Below are 13,009 nucleotides of genomic sequence, written 5' to 3'. Positions count from 1 at the left end.
GCCAGCAGGGAGAGCGAGGCCCCCCGAGCGTGATGGAGCAGGCCTGAGTGCCCAGGCACTTCCCGTGCACATCCACATTCACCCCCTCGGTGGCTTCCCGGGACCGACTGTGCCCCAGTCACACAGCAGTGGGTGCGGGACTGACCTGGGGCCCTGAGGCCCCGCTGCCCCTTCGTGCGGCTCTGGGGGCCTCATGGGGAGTAAACAGCCTCCTGACCCACGCAGTGGGCATTTTGTCAAGGGTGACGGTAAGGCCGACCGAGTCCGGTACGGTGGCAGCTGGCGTGGTGAGCACATCCCCCCACCCCGGTCTTGTGAGGGGCTCGGTGACCTCCCCATCCCCCCGAGAGAGAAGCTGCTCGGGGAGACGATAGGCCGCAGCGGGGCCTGGCCACACCACGGGTGTGCTGCTGCCCCGCATCCCCGGGCGGGACCTGGGGTCCTCGTCATCCAGAAACTCCCCCCCGGCGGCAGCCTGACCACCCCGCCCCGCCCCTCCAGCCCCCGGACTCACGTCGTGCAGGGGGAAGGCTGCGCTGAAGACCCCCTCCCCCAGCAGCTGGTCGGTCCCAAACAGGCGTTTCCTCTCGTGGCCGTACGGGGTCTTGGCCAGGATCTCGAACAGCTGGGGGTGGCAGAGATGGCACTGGTCACCTGTCATGTGATGGCAGGGCAGGGACACCAGGGCCCTCCCGTCTTGGGGCTGAGCCCACAGACAGCCTCCCGAGGCCTCCTGGCGACAATGGCGAGGGTACACCCAGCTCTTCCTCGTGTCACCGGCTCACACAGCCCCCAAGGGTGGCGATCGTTCTCACGCTTGGTAGATGGGAGACCTTGGCTGGGACGCTCGGCTCATGAGAGTCGAGTCTGGATGTGAACCCACGCCCTGGCTAAGCGCAGCCCGCCCTGGGCCCTCGCTCTGGGCAGGAGTCAGCTTCCACCTGGAGGCCTGTGTCGGGGGCGGCCCAGCCCCTGCTGGGCAGCCCACGTGGCCTGTGCCCTTCGGTTCTCAGCAGCCGGTTCTCCCGGGCAGGCCTGTCCCAGCCCCTCCCTCACCATAGGCCAGGCGCTGCCCATGCGTCTCAGGGACGCTCAGCCTCTGGTCGGCTCTGCCCGTGGTTCCCATCCTCACTGACCAACTGGACTCACACCTGCCCAGTCCCCGTGGTCTTGGCAAGTCCCACAGGTCCTTGAAGGTGGTACCCATTCGGGGCCCTGGGGGGCCCCGAATGGCATGGAGCAGGGCCCCAGCTGTGCTCCCCTTGTGCAGTGAGGTGGGGGCAGCCTCCAGGCATCCAGCCCCTCACCCCCCCGGGACCTCATCCCTCTGGTCAGGACAAAGGCGAGCCTTCCTGTGTCCGCAGAGACCTCTGCTGCCTGCTGGGGGCCGGGAGGTCTGGGGCCACAGGCCTCTCAGAGCTGGGTCAGGACCCCACTCACAATCTGGTGCCTGTAGGTGATGGGGAAGAAGGTGGCCTGGTTCTCACTCCCGAGGAACCTGTGGGCGCAGAGTCAGAACTCAGGTGCCTGTGCCTCAGCCAGGCCTCAGAGAGTGACCACCACCGGGCAGCATGGGCAGCTCCCATTTGGGCCTTTTCCTTTCCTGAGGGTACGGCAGGACATCACAGAAATCCCCCCAGGGTGGGGGAGAGTGGACTGCACTTGGGCAGAGGAGACCACGGACATCTGCATCCCCTGAAGCTCCAAACTTGGGACCAGAGGCCTCTGGGTGGTGTCTGGTGGTAGCCTGTGTGGACAGGTGGTTGACCAGAGGGTCCTCCCTGGGACACCAGAACATTGGGGATTCCCTGTGTGGGGACACGTGTGGGTGAGGCTGAATCCCCCCACCAGCCCGGGAAGGAGGTGTCCTCAGCATGGGGCTTTCTGGTGCTGGCCACCCACACGGGTCCCCCCAGGCCTGGACACTGCCCTAAACTGCCTGCTGGGTGTGTGGCTGTGTGACCTGCTTTGGGCAGTAAAATGTGAATGGAAGAAGGGATCCAGGAGCCAGTGTGGACTGACCGCTTGCATTTTCTGTGTGAGATGGAGCCTGCACCTGCCTGGGACCCAGGACACCCTGCCCACCCACCACGGACATGGAGCTGAGCAAGAAGTGGACCTTCACGTCCAGCCACTGAGGTTTGGGGGATGCTTGTTCCGCAGCACAACCTGCCTATCTGACTGATACAGACGACGTGTAGATAATGCAGACACGCATGAAAGCTCACCCACCTGAGACTCCCAGGCCCTGGTTGAAAAGCTCTGGGAAGGAGAGAGCTTAGGGGAAGAGCAGCAGGTTTTGGTTCACTCATTCGTTGATTCTTTCATCCATCCCAGGGACCTGTGTGAGGCTGTCTGGCAGAGTGGTGGGGCCATCTTACCTGGACAGATTGCTCACTTTGAACTGGCAAGAGTAAGACTTGGGGGGTATGTCCGGCACATCCTCCAGCAGGATGTTGGGGACCCCCCAGCCACTCCAGCAGGCTGGCTGCCCAGTTGGAGGCCTGGTCGGGCAACTCCTGGAAGGAATTGTCAGTTGCCCCTCCCCGTCCTGAGGGGACGCGGACACCAGGCGGTGGGGTGTGGGCGTGTGGGTTTGCAAACCAGGCACCCGGGCTCCCGCCCTCCCCCGGCTCTGCTGTGGGCCCTGAGGAAAGACCAGGCGAGCCCCTTCCCCTCTCCGGGCCTCAGGCTCCAGGGCTGCTCTGCTGGTCAATTTGAGGCCCAGAGCCCCTCACAGCAAGGAGGGCAAGAGGGTGGTGGCACGTCTCTTTTTCCACCCGCGCACCATGACGGTCCCAGGCAGCCCACAGACTGGGCAGTAGAGCAGCCCCCAGGCCTGTCAACCGGAGGTCAACTGGGAGCCGCTGCCCCTGCACCCTGTGCCCCTGCCTGCAGGGCTGGCCCTCAGCAGGAGGCCTGGTGGGGGTCCAGCCTGGAGGGGGGCCCCGATGGCCCGCTCAGAGCCTTGGCTGCCACACGCGCTGCCCGCCCCTCCCCTGAGCCCACCGTGGGGGCACCACCCCTCACCCGACTTGGCCACAAGGCTTCTAGGAGCACTGTGGAATTGGTGGGGGGGGTGGCAGGGACCCTCGGGGACACGGAGTGGGGACCCCCAGGGCTGTCAGCACTGCTGGCTGCCCCCGGGAACTGGGGTGCCATCACGAGCGATCCTGGCTGTGGGGCGCCTCCAGGCCCTCTCTGCCCCCCACGCGCCCTGGGTACCTGCAGGGGCAGCTTCAGACCCAGGTCCTCCGCGTAACAGCGGAGCTCAGACCAAGGGGCGCTGAAGAGGAGGCGGCGCACCACGCTGTCCTCGTCCTGGACGTCTCGCTGCCGGGACGGGGGGCTCCGTGAGAGCCTGGGGTGCAGCATGCGTGTACACGTGTGTGCGTGTGGCATGTGCGGTCTTTATGCGCGTGTGTGCACACGTGTGCGTGCGTGTTTTGTGGGTGCATGTGTGTGTGCCGTGTCTGTGTGCGTGTGCATTCACACTCTTAGGAAAAGATGCGTTTCTGTAGCCATGGTAACAGCTCACCAGCGCCGCTTTAAACCTATTTGATAGAAGGCAGCTTGCCTCTGTGGACCTGCCTCTGTGGACCTGCCTCTGTGGACCTGTGGAAGCCGGCAGAGGGGCCGCTCCTGTTTGGAAGCCAGCCAAGCAGTGCCAGACTGTCACCGCGAGGCCGCCACCCGGCTGTCCTGACCTCCATGGGCAAGAAACTCTTCAGACAACGAACGCCCGTCTGGGCCTTTGACAAGCCACTGGGCATCTGTGTATGTTATGCACGTACAACAGAGGTGTGCACACCTGGGGTGTGTACACATGGGTGGGCCTGGCCGTGTGTCTGTGTGCAGGCGCGTGCCAGGCTCTCCTGGAGCCGGAGCTGGGGACTTTCAGTTCCAGGGCCCAGCGTCTCTGTCCCAGGGCCTGGCGTCTCTGCTGAGTGCACCTGCTTTCCCGAACTGCCCTCTTCAGTGGCTCTCAGCCCTCGCTACCATATCACAGCCATCGGGATCCCCGAAAGGCCAGAAGCCCAGGGGGCAGGCATGGGCCTCCCCAGCTGGCTGTGACGTGGGCTGAGAGCTGAGGGCCGCCATCCGGACTGAAGGCTGAGGGCGCTTTGGGCAGTGTGTGGCTTTGGGCAGCGCGGTCCCCACGCCCAAGGAGGACGCAGCCCAGTTCTGGAGGAAGGTTTGGCAAAGTCATGTGACCACACCTGTGAGCCACACTGTTTCCATCGTACAGGGCAGCTTTGCAGCCCCTCCGTGCACCAGGCTGTCAAGTGGATCCGAACCCGGAAGGGGAGGGGTCTTGGCCCCAATCCCACGGTGTGTATGTCTGCCAACTCTTAAGGCAGCTCTGGAAGGGAGCGCAGCCGGCTGTGGGCCGGGGAGGGCAGGCAGCGAGGGCGGCAGGGGGTCCCTTCATGCCTGAAGGACAGGAAACAGAACACGAGGTGGAGGGAAAGCCGTGTGGTCAAAACCAACCAGGACACCGTGATGCTGGGACAGCCAGGCCGACAGCGGAAGGGGTTTGCCACGCATGGAAGCAACAAGGAGGAAGCGTCCAGGATACAAGCGCCAGCACCGATGAGAAAATGCGCCCAGCATTGCTATTGGTGGACGGCCTGATAGCAAAAGGTGCAAAAGACACGAAAAGACCGTTCGCAGTACTGGAAGCACAAAGAGCCCATAAACATGCAAAAAATGCTCCATCTCTTTAGGAATCAGGGAAAATGTGAATTAAAACTGCAGCGAGACACCACTGTACACCCACCAGGTTGTAAGAACTGACAACACCAGGTGTTGAGGGCAGTTCCCGCTGTCGGCGGTGCAACGTGCCTGGGGACTCGTGTGGCCCTGCACCGCGCCAGCGACCCTACCCTTAGGAGACAGCCCTGCGAGGGCACGGCACAGGTGCACACGAGAGCATGTACAGCAGCCGATCTTCATAATCGCCCCAAACTGGGAAGAAGTCAAATGTCTGTCCACACAAGGACAGAAAGGAAGATAGTGGCTTCTCCACAGCAAGGACAGTGGCCAAGTGGCAGCTGTACCAGCGATGCAGGCGGGCCTCGTGAACACTATGTCAGGAGTGACACTGAGTCCTTCCATCAAGTTCAAACGGACAAAACCAAGCTGTATTGTTTGGTGACGTGAAATGGGGGCAAAAAAAAAAACACACGAATGTGATTAACGTAAAATTCAGGATTGGTTACTCTGATGGCAGAGCCTGTTCCTGGGGAACAGAGGAAGCCGGTAGGAAAGGAGGGTGGAGGGTGCGGGAGACCGAGGGGATCTAAGTGATACCAACCGTTATAACCGACCTACTGCATGTGAAAGGACTTCTTCAGCTGTTCAATTCTATAAAAACACAGTTATGATTACAAATGTCACCCCTAGACAAAAGCTTTAACGCTGGAGGTGGGACAGATGAACGGAAGGTGGCTTCTGAGCTTTCAGGGGGCCTGAGGGCCTTGGCCTCCTGCGATGGGTGGATGTTAGCCTGGCCTGTGGTTAACGGTCCCATGGGGTGCTCGCTGAAGGGTGAGGCCCCAGCAGGACCTTGGGGCTTGATTTGTTCCAAGCCTCGGGACACCATGCCCTCAGGTCTTGTGGGGCAAGGTCACTGAACGCATGCTGAGCCTGGGGCTCCCCAGCCACCCGACGTACCTGGTCCACAGGTACGGGACGCCCAGGCTCCCGGTGGGCAGTAGGAGCTAGGCACCGGCTGCTCCTCTGTGTCTCCCTCCCAGGCCCTCCCTGGTCCTCGTTGGGGTGGGAGGGCTCAGGAGAGCTTCCGGGACAGCCCTGCATTGGACCACGGGGGAAACTGAGCCCTGGAGAGGGGCTGGGGTCTGCCCTCTGGCTCCCCTGTGGCCCCCATCCCCGCAGAGTGAGCCCCAAACTCCTCAGGAGTCTATGTGGGTCTTGAAGGACGCTGAGAGTGAGTCACATCGGCCTTAGCTCCCTGCCGTAGAGACTGTAAAAGCTGGACAAAGCATAGGAAGCAGTGGATGCCGGGCTAAGGCCCTCAAGAGAAGGGAAGCATTCGCTTCATCTCTCTCCCTAATGGCGTTTTCCACCCTGCAGGGCAGGGCCACAGAGCCCAGAGGGAGCAGAGGCATTGCCGGGTGAGGGGCGGGGGTCAGAATCAGGGGCTGCTAAGGGGCCTTGGGCTTGAGGGGAGTTGCGTGGAGAGGATGGAGACACAGGTCTGTGAGGAGATCCGGGGGTCCTTGGAGCTGCTGACTCGTTCACGCCCAGAGGCGGCTGCTGCAGGCTGATGGCTAACAGAGACTCAGGAAGCACAGAGCTGGAGCTCCAGCCACACAGGGAGGAGGGAGACTGTCGGCCACTCTGGCTTTCCAGCTGAGCCTCCTGGGCGATACCCCAGGGGTGAGGACTGCACCTTCGGGATGAGCGCAGAACTGAAGCGGGCCGGAGCTGACACCTGAAACCAAGCTGAGGCCCACCAAGGTGACCTGCCAGTAACTGGACCACCTGCCAGAACAAAGCTCAACACTGTACAGGAAGGTGACAGAGTCAACAGAGACCCAGAAGTGAACCATACGGTGGAGCTAGCAGAAAAGGTGTAAAATAATGACAGTTATTAAGTTAAAAGATAAAAAAAAAGGGTAAAGAATGGACACAATGGTCCGATTAACAACTGGAATATTTTGAGAGAGAATTAGAATCTATGAAAAGGAATCAAATGAACATTCTGAAATAGCAAAGCAGAGACTTCCCTGGTGGTCCGGTGGTTAAGACTCCACGCTTCCACTGCAGGGGGTGCTAGTTCGATCCTTGGTTGGGGAACTAATAAGATCCCGCACGCCGTGTGGTGCAGCCAAAAAAAAAAATAATAATAAAATAAAATAGCAAAACACAGCATATGAAATTAAGAACTCATTGGATGTGTTTAATAGTAGACTAGACTCAACAGAAGACAGGATTGCTGAACTTAAGGACAGACCAGTAGAAAAAATGGAGTTCAGAGCAAAAAGAATGGCACGAACAGAACAGGGTACAAAAAGGATAGGGTCATGGTCAAAGGCCCAACAGACTGTAATCTGAGAACCAGGAGAGAGTAGGAAAGAAGCAATCTTTGAACAAGAATGTTCAAGAATTTCCAAATCTGATGAAATAAATCAGTTCAAAGATTCAAAAAGCTCAGTGAGCTCCAAACAGGATTAAAAAACTAGGAAATCATTGTACAGCATACCTTTGCTGTATCAAAGATAAAGAGAAATCTTAAAAGCAGCAAGAAAAAAAACCATATTATTTTCAGGGGAAAAATAATAAAACAGGCACATGATTTCTCAACTGAAACAACGGAGGCCAAAAAACAATGGAATGGTATCTTTAAAGGGTAGGGGAAAATACTGCAAACTAAAATTCTTTATCCAGTGGAAATGTTCTTCAGAAATGAAGGTTAAGTGAAGATATTCTCAGACAATCAAAATCTGAGAGATTTAGTCCCAGACACATGCTCTACAGGAAATACTAAAGGGAATTCTTCAGGCTGAAGGGAATATTCAGGTGCAAGTGCAGATGTGCAAGAACGAATGAACAGACCAAGAGGATAAATAAACAGGTAAATGTAAAAGTAAAACTCTCTCTATTTACAGATGGCATGATCTTGTGTATAGAAAATCCAAAAGAAGTCACTACAAACGCTATTAGAACTAATAACAGGTTTGGCAAGTTTGCAGGATACAAAATTAACATACAAAACAACTGTATTACTATACACTAGCAATAAGCAAGCTGAAAATAAAACAAAGAAAAACAATTCCATTTATAACAGCTCCCCCCAAAATAACCTGAACAAATTTAACAACAAAAAAAGTGTAAGATGTATACACTGAAAAGTACCAAATATTGTTGAAATAAGTTGAAGAAGCACTAACTAGATAAACGCAAAAATACCCCATGTGCATGAATGAGAGGACTTAACATTGTGAAGACAGCAATACTCCCCAGACTGATCTACAGATTCAACACAGTCCCTATCAAAATCTTAGCTGACTTTTTTTTTTTTTGCAGAAATTGACAAGTTTAAAATTCATATGGAAACACGTGAGACCCAGAATAGCCAAAACAATGTAGAAAAAGGAGAACAAAATTTTAGGACTCACAATTTTTGATTTCAAAACTCACTACAAAGATAGGATAATCAAGACAGAGTAGCACCAGCATAAGGACAGACATATAGATCAACGGAATATATTTGAGATTTCGAAAATAAACCCATATATTTTATTGTCATTTTTTAAAACAAAGAGGCCAACAATTCAATGGGAAAAGAATAGTGATTTCAACAAACGATGCTGGGACAAGTGAATTTTCACAAGCAAAAGAATGAATTTGGACCCTTACTTCACACCATATACAAAAATTAACTCAAAGTGGAGTTAAGATGGTAAATTAATAAAATATCTATACCCCAATTAAAAAAAAAAGAAAAGAATGGGATGTGTTTGTATGTACTGATGTGAAGAGCTTTCTAAAATTTTGTGAAGAACAAAAAACAACAGCAGAAATCTATCTACTTTTAAAACATCTACATAAGTGTGTGTATGTGTAAAAAAAAAAAAAAGATAAGTTAAAGATCACAGACCTAAGGTTTTTTTTGTTTTGTTCTCAGTTTTTTTTTTTTGGCCACACCACGCAGCTTGTGGGATCTCAGTTCCCCTAACAGGGATTGAACCCAGGCCCTCGGAAGTGAGAGCACAGAGTCCTAACTGCTAGACCGCCAGGGAATTCCCCAGACCTAAGTATAAGGACGAAAATGATAAAACTTTTTAGGAAAAAACATAGTTGTAAGTCTTAATGACCTGGTTTAGGCAATGATTTCTTAGATACGACACCAAAAGCAAGGCAATAAAAGAGAAGATTGGTAAGATGGTCTTCATCAAAATTAAAGACCTCTCTGCTTCAAAGCACATCATCAAGAAAGTGAAAAAGGCAACCCATAGACTGGGAGAAAAAATATGTATGCAAATCATGTATCTGATAAGGGACTTGTAATCCAGAACATAAAAGAACTTTTACAATTCAATGATAAAAAGACAAACAACCCAATTTTTTAAAAAAATTTATTTATTTATTTATTTATTTTTGGCTGTGTTAGGTCTTCGTTGCTGCGCGTGGGCTTTCTCTAGTTGCGGTGAGCGGGGGCTACTCTTCATTGCGGTGCGCGGGCTTCTCATTGTGGTGGCTTTTCTTGCTGCGAAGCATGGGCTCTAGGCACACGGGCTTCAGTAGTTGTGGTACGTGGGCTCAGTAGCTGTGGCTCGAGGGCTCTTGAGTGCAGGCTCAGTAGTTGTGGCGCACGGGCTTAGTTGCTCCACGGCATGTGGGATCTTCCTGGACTAGGGCTCGAACACGTGTCCCCTGCCTTGGCAGGTGGATTCTTAACCATTGCGCCACAACCCAATTTTTAAATGGGCAAAGAGTTTGAATAGACATTTCTCTAGAGAAGACATACAGATTGGCAATAACCCTATGAAAACATGCTCAGTACCATCAGTCATTAGGGGAATACAAATCAAAACCACAGTGACATACTGCCCAACAGCCACTAGGACAACTGTAATACCAAGACAGACAATAAGAAGTGTTGGATGGAATGTGGAGAAATTGGAACCTCATCCATTGCTAGTGGTTTGTAAAATGGTGCAGTCACTTTGGAAAACAGTTTGACGGTTCCTCAGAATGTTAAACATCGAGTTACCATATGACCTGGAAATTCCACTCAGTGGTATACGCCCCCGCACCCCCAATGAACACTTACATTAACACAAAATCTTGTACGTGATCTCATTGCTCCATGAATCACAATAACCCCCAACATGGAAACAACACAAATGTCTGTCATCACTACTTTTGGGTATAAACTTAGAAGTGGGATTGCCGGATCATACGGTAATTCTGTGTTTAATTTTTTGAGGAACCGCCATACCATTCTCCACCGCAGCCGCGCCATTTCACCTTCCCGGAGGCAGGGCACGAGGGTTCCAGTTTCTCCACGGCCTCCCCGGCACTTGTTTTCTGTTTTCTTGTTGTCGTTTAACCATCCTAACGGGTGCGAGGTTAGGGCATCTACTTTTAGCACGGGTCTTTCCGGTGCTGCGTGGAGAGCAGGGTTGGCAGGTGGGCACTGGGAGCCCAGGTGGGCACTGGTGCAGAACTCAGGGGAGATTACGGTGGCTCGGGGCAGACAGGAGCCGCGGGGCGGGGAGTGAGAAGTGGATCCGATCCACTTTGAAGGTAGAGAAAGCGTGGGGCACAGGAGAGCAGGGTTTGAGGTGACTTGGAGTTTGTCCCGAGGCCAGGGCAGGAGGGAGGCGGTCGCCCGCTCTGCCCTCGAGCCCTCTCCAGCTCCCCCCATCAGTAGGGACCCCCTTTCCTGCTGTGTGCTGTTCACCCCGCCCTCCGGCACAGCGGCTGGCACCAGAGCTGGCTCCGGAGATGGTGCTGGGCGAGCGAGGGGAGGCCTTGCTCCTGAGGACGGTGACCCGGGCCCCGTCCTCCCGCTGCCACCCCTGGGCGCCCCATCTGTGTCCCCAGCCCCAGTACCAACATAGGCACGGCTGGCAGATGCTGAGAGGGGCTCACCGATCCAGGGCTTGGCGGGGCTTCCCACCCTGCCGGTGGCTGCCTGGCGTCCAGCTGGCTGGAAGGAAGGGGGAGGGGTGGCAGCTTCTGACCACGTGGCCAGAGGGGCTCACGGCACAGGTGCATCCGGGGGCGAGGCCAGCCCCGGGCCTCTCCAGCCTCTCCGGGGGCTTCCACGGGCCACTGAGCACCTGGGCTGTGGGCAGCACGGGCAGGACCCGGGGCGCCCACCGTGCTGGCCTCCAGAGGCTGGAGAAGAGCTGGACGGCCCCTAAGTGCCCTTCGGATAGGCCAGAGGTGGTCACGGTGCCCAGAGGGTGGAATCCTTCTGCGTTTCTAGATGTTCCAGGTGAGTGTTTCCCCCGAGGCTGTGTTTTGGGGCAGCAGGAAGGGAGGCACCTGTGTCCACTCTCAGGCCGCGGGGGCGGGGGTGGAGGGCAGCAGCTGGAGGTTTGCGGCCCTGGAGGACCAGGGAAGAGGAACCTCCCTGGTGGGGACTCCTGGGTCTGGGACCCGGAATCTTCCCCAACAGCCTCACTTGGGGTGTCTGTGGCCCCCCAGGGACAGGGGTGGGAACCCTAGAGATGGACTTGGACAAAGGGGGCCCACAACAGGCTGCCCGGAGGGAGTCTCCTGCAGGTCCCAGGAGGTGTGTTCTTCTCCAGGTTTGACCCAGGGGACAAAGGTTGAACGTGAGTGAGCCTGAGGCCGGGCTGAGGCCCTCAGGATCCTTGGGGCCTCACAGAGTGGCTGACCTGGGCCCCGGGGGTCGGCTGGACCCTGAGACAAGGTGGGGCCGGGTGTTCTCACCCCAGCACACTTTATCAAAAGCGTCTGTACTCACCTGGGCCCAGGGTGACCTAACCCGAACCCCGTCACTAATTGTGGTCCTAACTCTAACCCTAACCTTAACCTAAGTCCTACCCTACGAATAACCTCACGCACACAGAGCGCTGAGCCTCACCCTCACCTAGCCATCTGAAGCGCACCCACGCTCGGACCCTGACCCTAATCCTAAAGCCCATCTCCGCCCTCTGGGGGTGAGGGCGTTCCCTCCCTGTCACTTCTGTGTTCTGATAAATTGGCAAATGCAGAATGAAGCAGACACAACTCAACAAGCACCCACGATCTCTACCCAGACCCAGCACTGGCCACCTCTGCCGTGCTTACGGTTCCGTTTTTAGGCAATTGCGTCACCCTGGTGCATTGCTCTGTGTCCCCTTCCTTCCCCCCTCGCTGGGGGCCCCCCCCGGCCCCGCCCAGCCTGTCCTGAGGGGTTTCTGCTCATCCCTCAAGGGTTAAGGGCACCTCCCTCTTCCCTTCGCTGGGGCAGGGGAGGGTTTGGGGGTCGCTGGGGGACGCAGGAGGGAAGACACAGTTGGCGTTCATCCGCCCCACCAAGGGCTTGGGGCTGTTGCCTCCCAGGTCCCTGCGTCCACCTCCTAAATCGAGAGCAGACTGAGCCCGGACCCGGGGAGGGGAGGACGGGGAGGAGTTGCCTCTGAGGCATTGGCTGTGCTCCCGTAAGAGTCCCCCGTCTCTGCCCCGGGGCCACGTCGATCAGGATGGCACTGTCCTCTTCCCCGGGCCCGTCCTGCAGCATCGCGCTGCTGCATCCCGCCAGGGCCAGGGCCAGGGTGGGCACGGGTGGGGTAGGAGCGGCACATGGGGCCCGGTCCCTGTCTCACCGCACAGTCCGCAGCGAGCTCACTTCAGAGGGGAGGACGGGGCCTGGAGCAGGGCTGGGTCCGGCCTGAGCAGAGGAAGCCGCCCTAGATTGGGCCCCGACTCCAGACCAGGGAGGGAGGGAGCACAGGGAGGCTGGCCCCGCAACCGTCTGTCCACCTGCCCAGGGAGTGCCCGCCTCCCCCTCCGCGTGGCAGGGCCTGGGAAGGGCCGAGGGTGGGCTCGGAGTGCAGACCCCTCCTCCTCCTCCTCGCCTGCAGGGGGAACGGACAACCCTTTAATAGACACAGGGCCGCGGCTCCTCCTGGGGGATCCTGGGCCAGAGGGGAGGACCGTCTGGCCATGTTGACCCTGCGTCGTCCTTCCTGCCGGCCTCTGGATCCCTCTGCGGGGAGGACGGACACCGCTGTTGCGGCTGCCAGGTCGGCAGAGTGGGGCAGAGGGCGAGGGGAGGCCTGTGGCCGGGAGGGCTGCTGGTGGCCGGGAGGGTGCGAGGGTGGGAGAGCCACAGGAGCTGGGGCGGCTGCCATTTAGCCCAGAGAACCCGAGGCCTGGAGGAGCAGACGGGAGCCCGCACCAGGCCCCAGATGCCCCTGAGCCAGTGAAAGTCCTCGGAGTTGCGAGTGGGCCGGCCGTCCCGCTGTGGCGAGGGGGCGGGCTGGGCCGGGGTCTTTGTCCGCGCTCTGCGCCGGGGGGG

At 56.8% G+C, this 13,009-nt stretch overlaps 1 protein-coding gene across 1 annotated transcript in view; it reads right to left on the bottom strand.

Moving 5' to 3' along the window:
- ANO7 (anoctamin 7) overlaps positions 1–12,689 on the bottom strand; it is a 29,320-nt gene extending 16,631 nt beyond the window's left edge. Inside the window, 10 exon segments of the mRNA XM_082464730.1 lie at positions 146–625; positions 1,441–1,498; positions 2,382–2,467; positions 2,469–2,519; positions 3,226–3,409; positions 6,257–6,415; positions 10,627–10,906; positions 11,382–11,406; positions 12,126–12,172; positions 12,175–12,689. Of these exon segments, the coding sequence (XP_082320856.1) occupies positions 146–625; positions 1,441–1,498; positions 2,382–2,467; positions 2,469–2,519; positions 3,226–3,409; positions 6,257–6,415; positions 10,627–10,906; positions 11,382–11,406; positions 12,126–12,172; positions 12,175–12,229 (1,425 nt within the window). The 5' untranslated portion in view covers positions 12,230–12,689.
- Positions 12,690–13,009: the final 320 nt, after the last annotated feature.

The sequence above is a fragment of the Balaenoptera physalus genome (genome assembly GCF_965194825.1).
Source record: "Balaenoptera physalus genome assembly, chromosome: 6".
Lineage (NCBI taxonomy): Eukaryota > Metazoa > Chordata > Mammalia > Artiodactyla > Balaenopteridae > Balaenoptera > Balaenoptera physalus.
The sequence above is the reverse complement of the archived record's forward strand: the minus strand, read 5'-3'. Positions and strand labels throughout refer to the sequence as shown.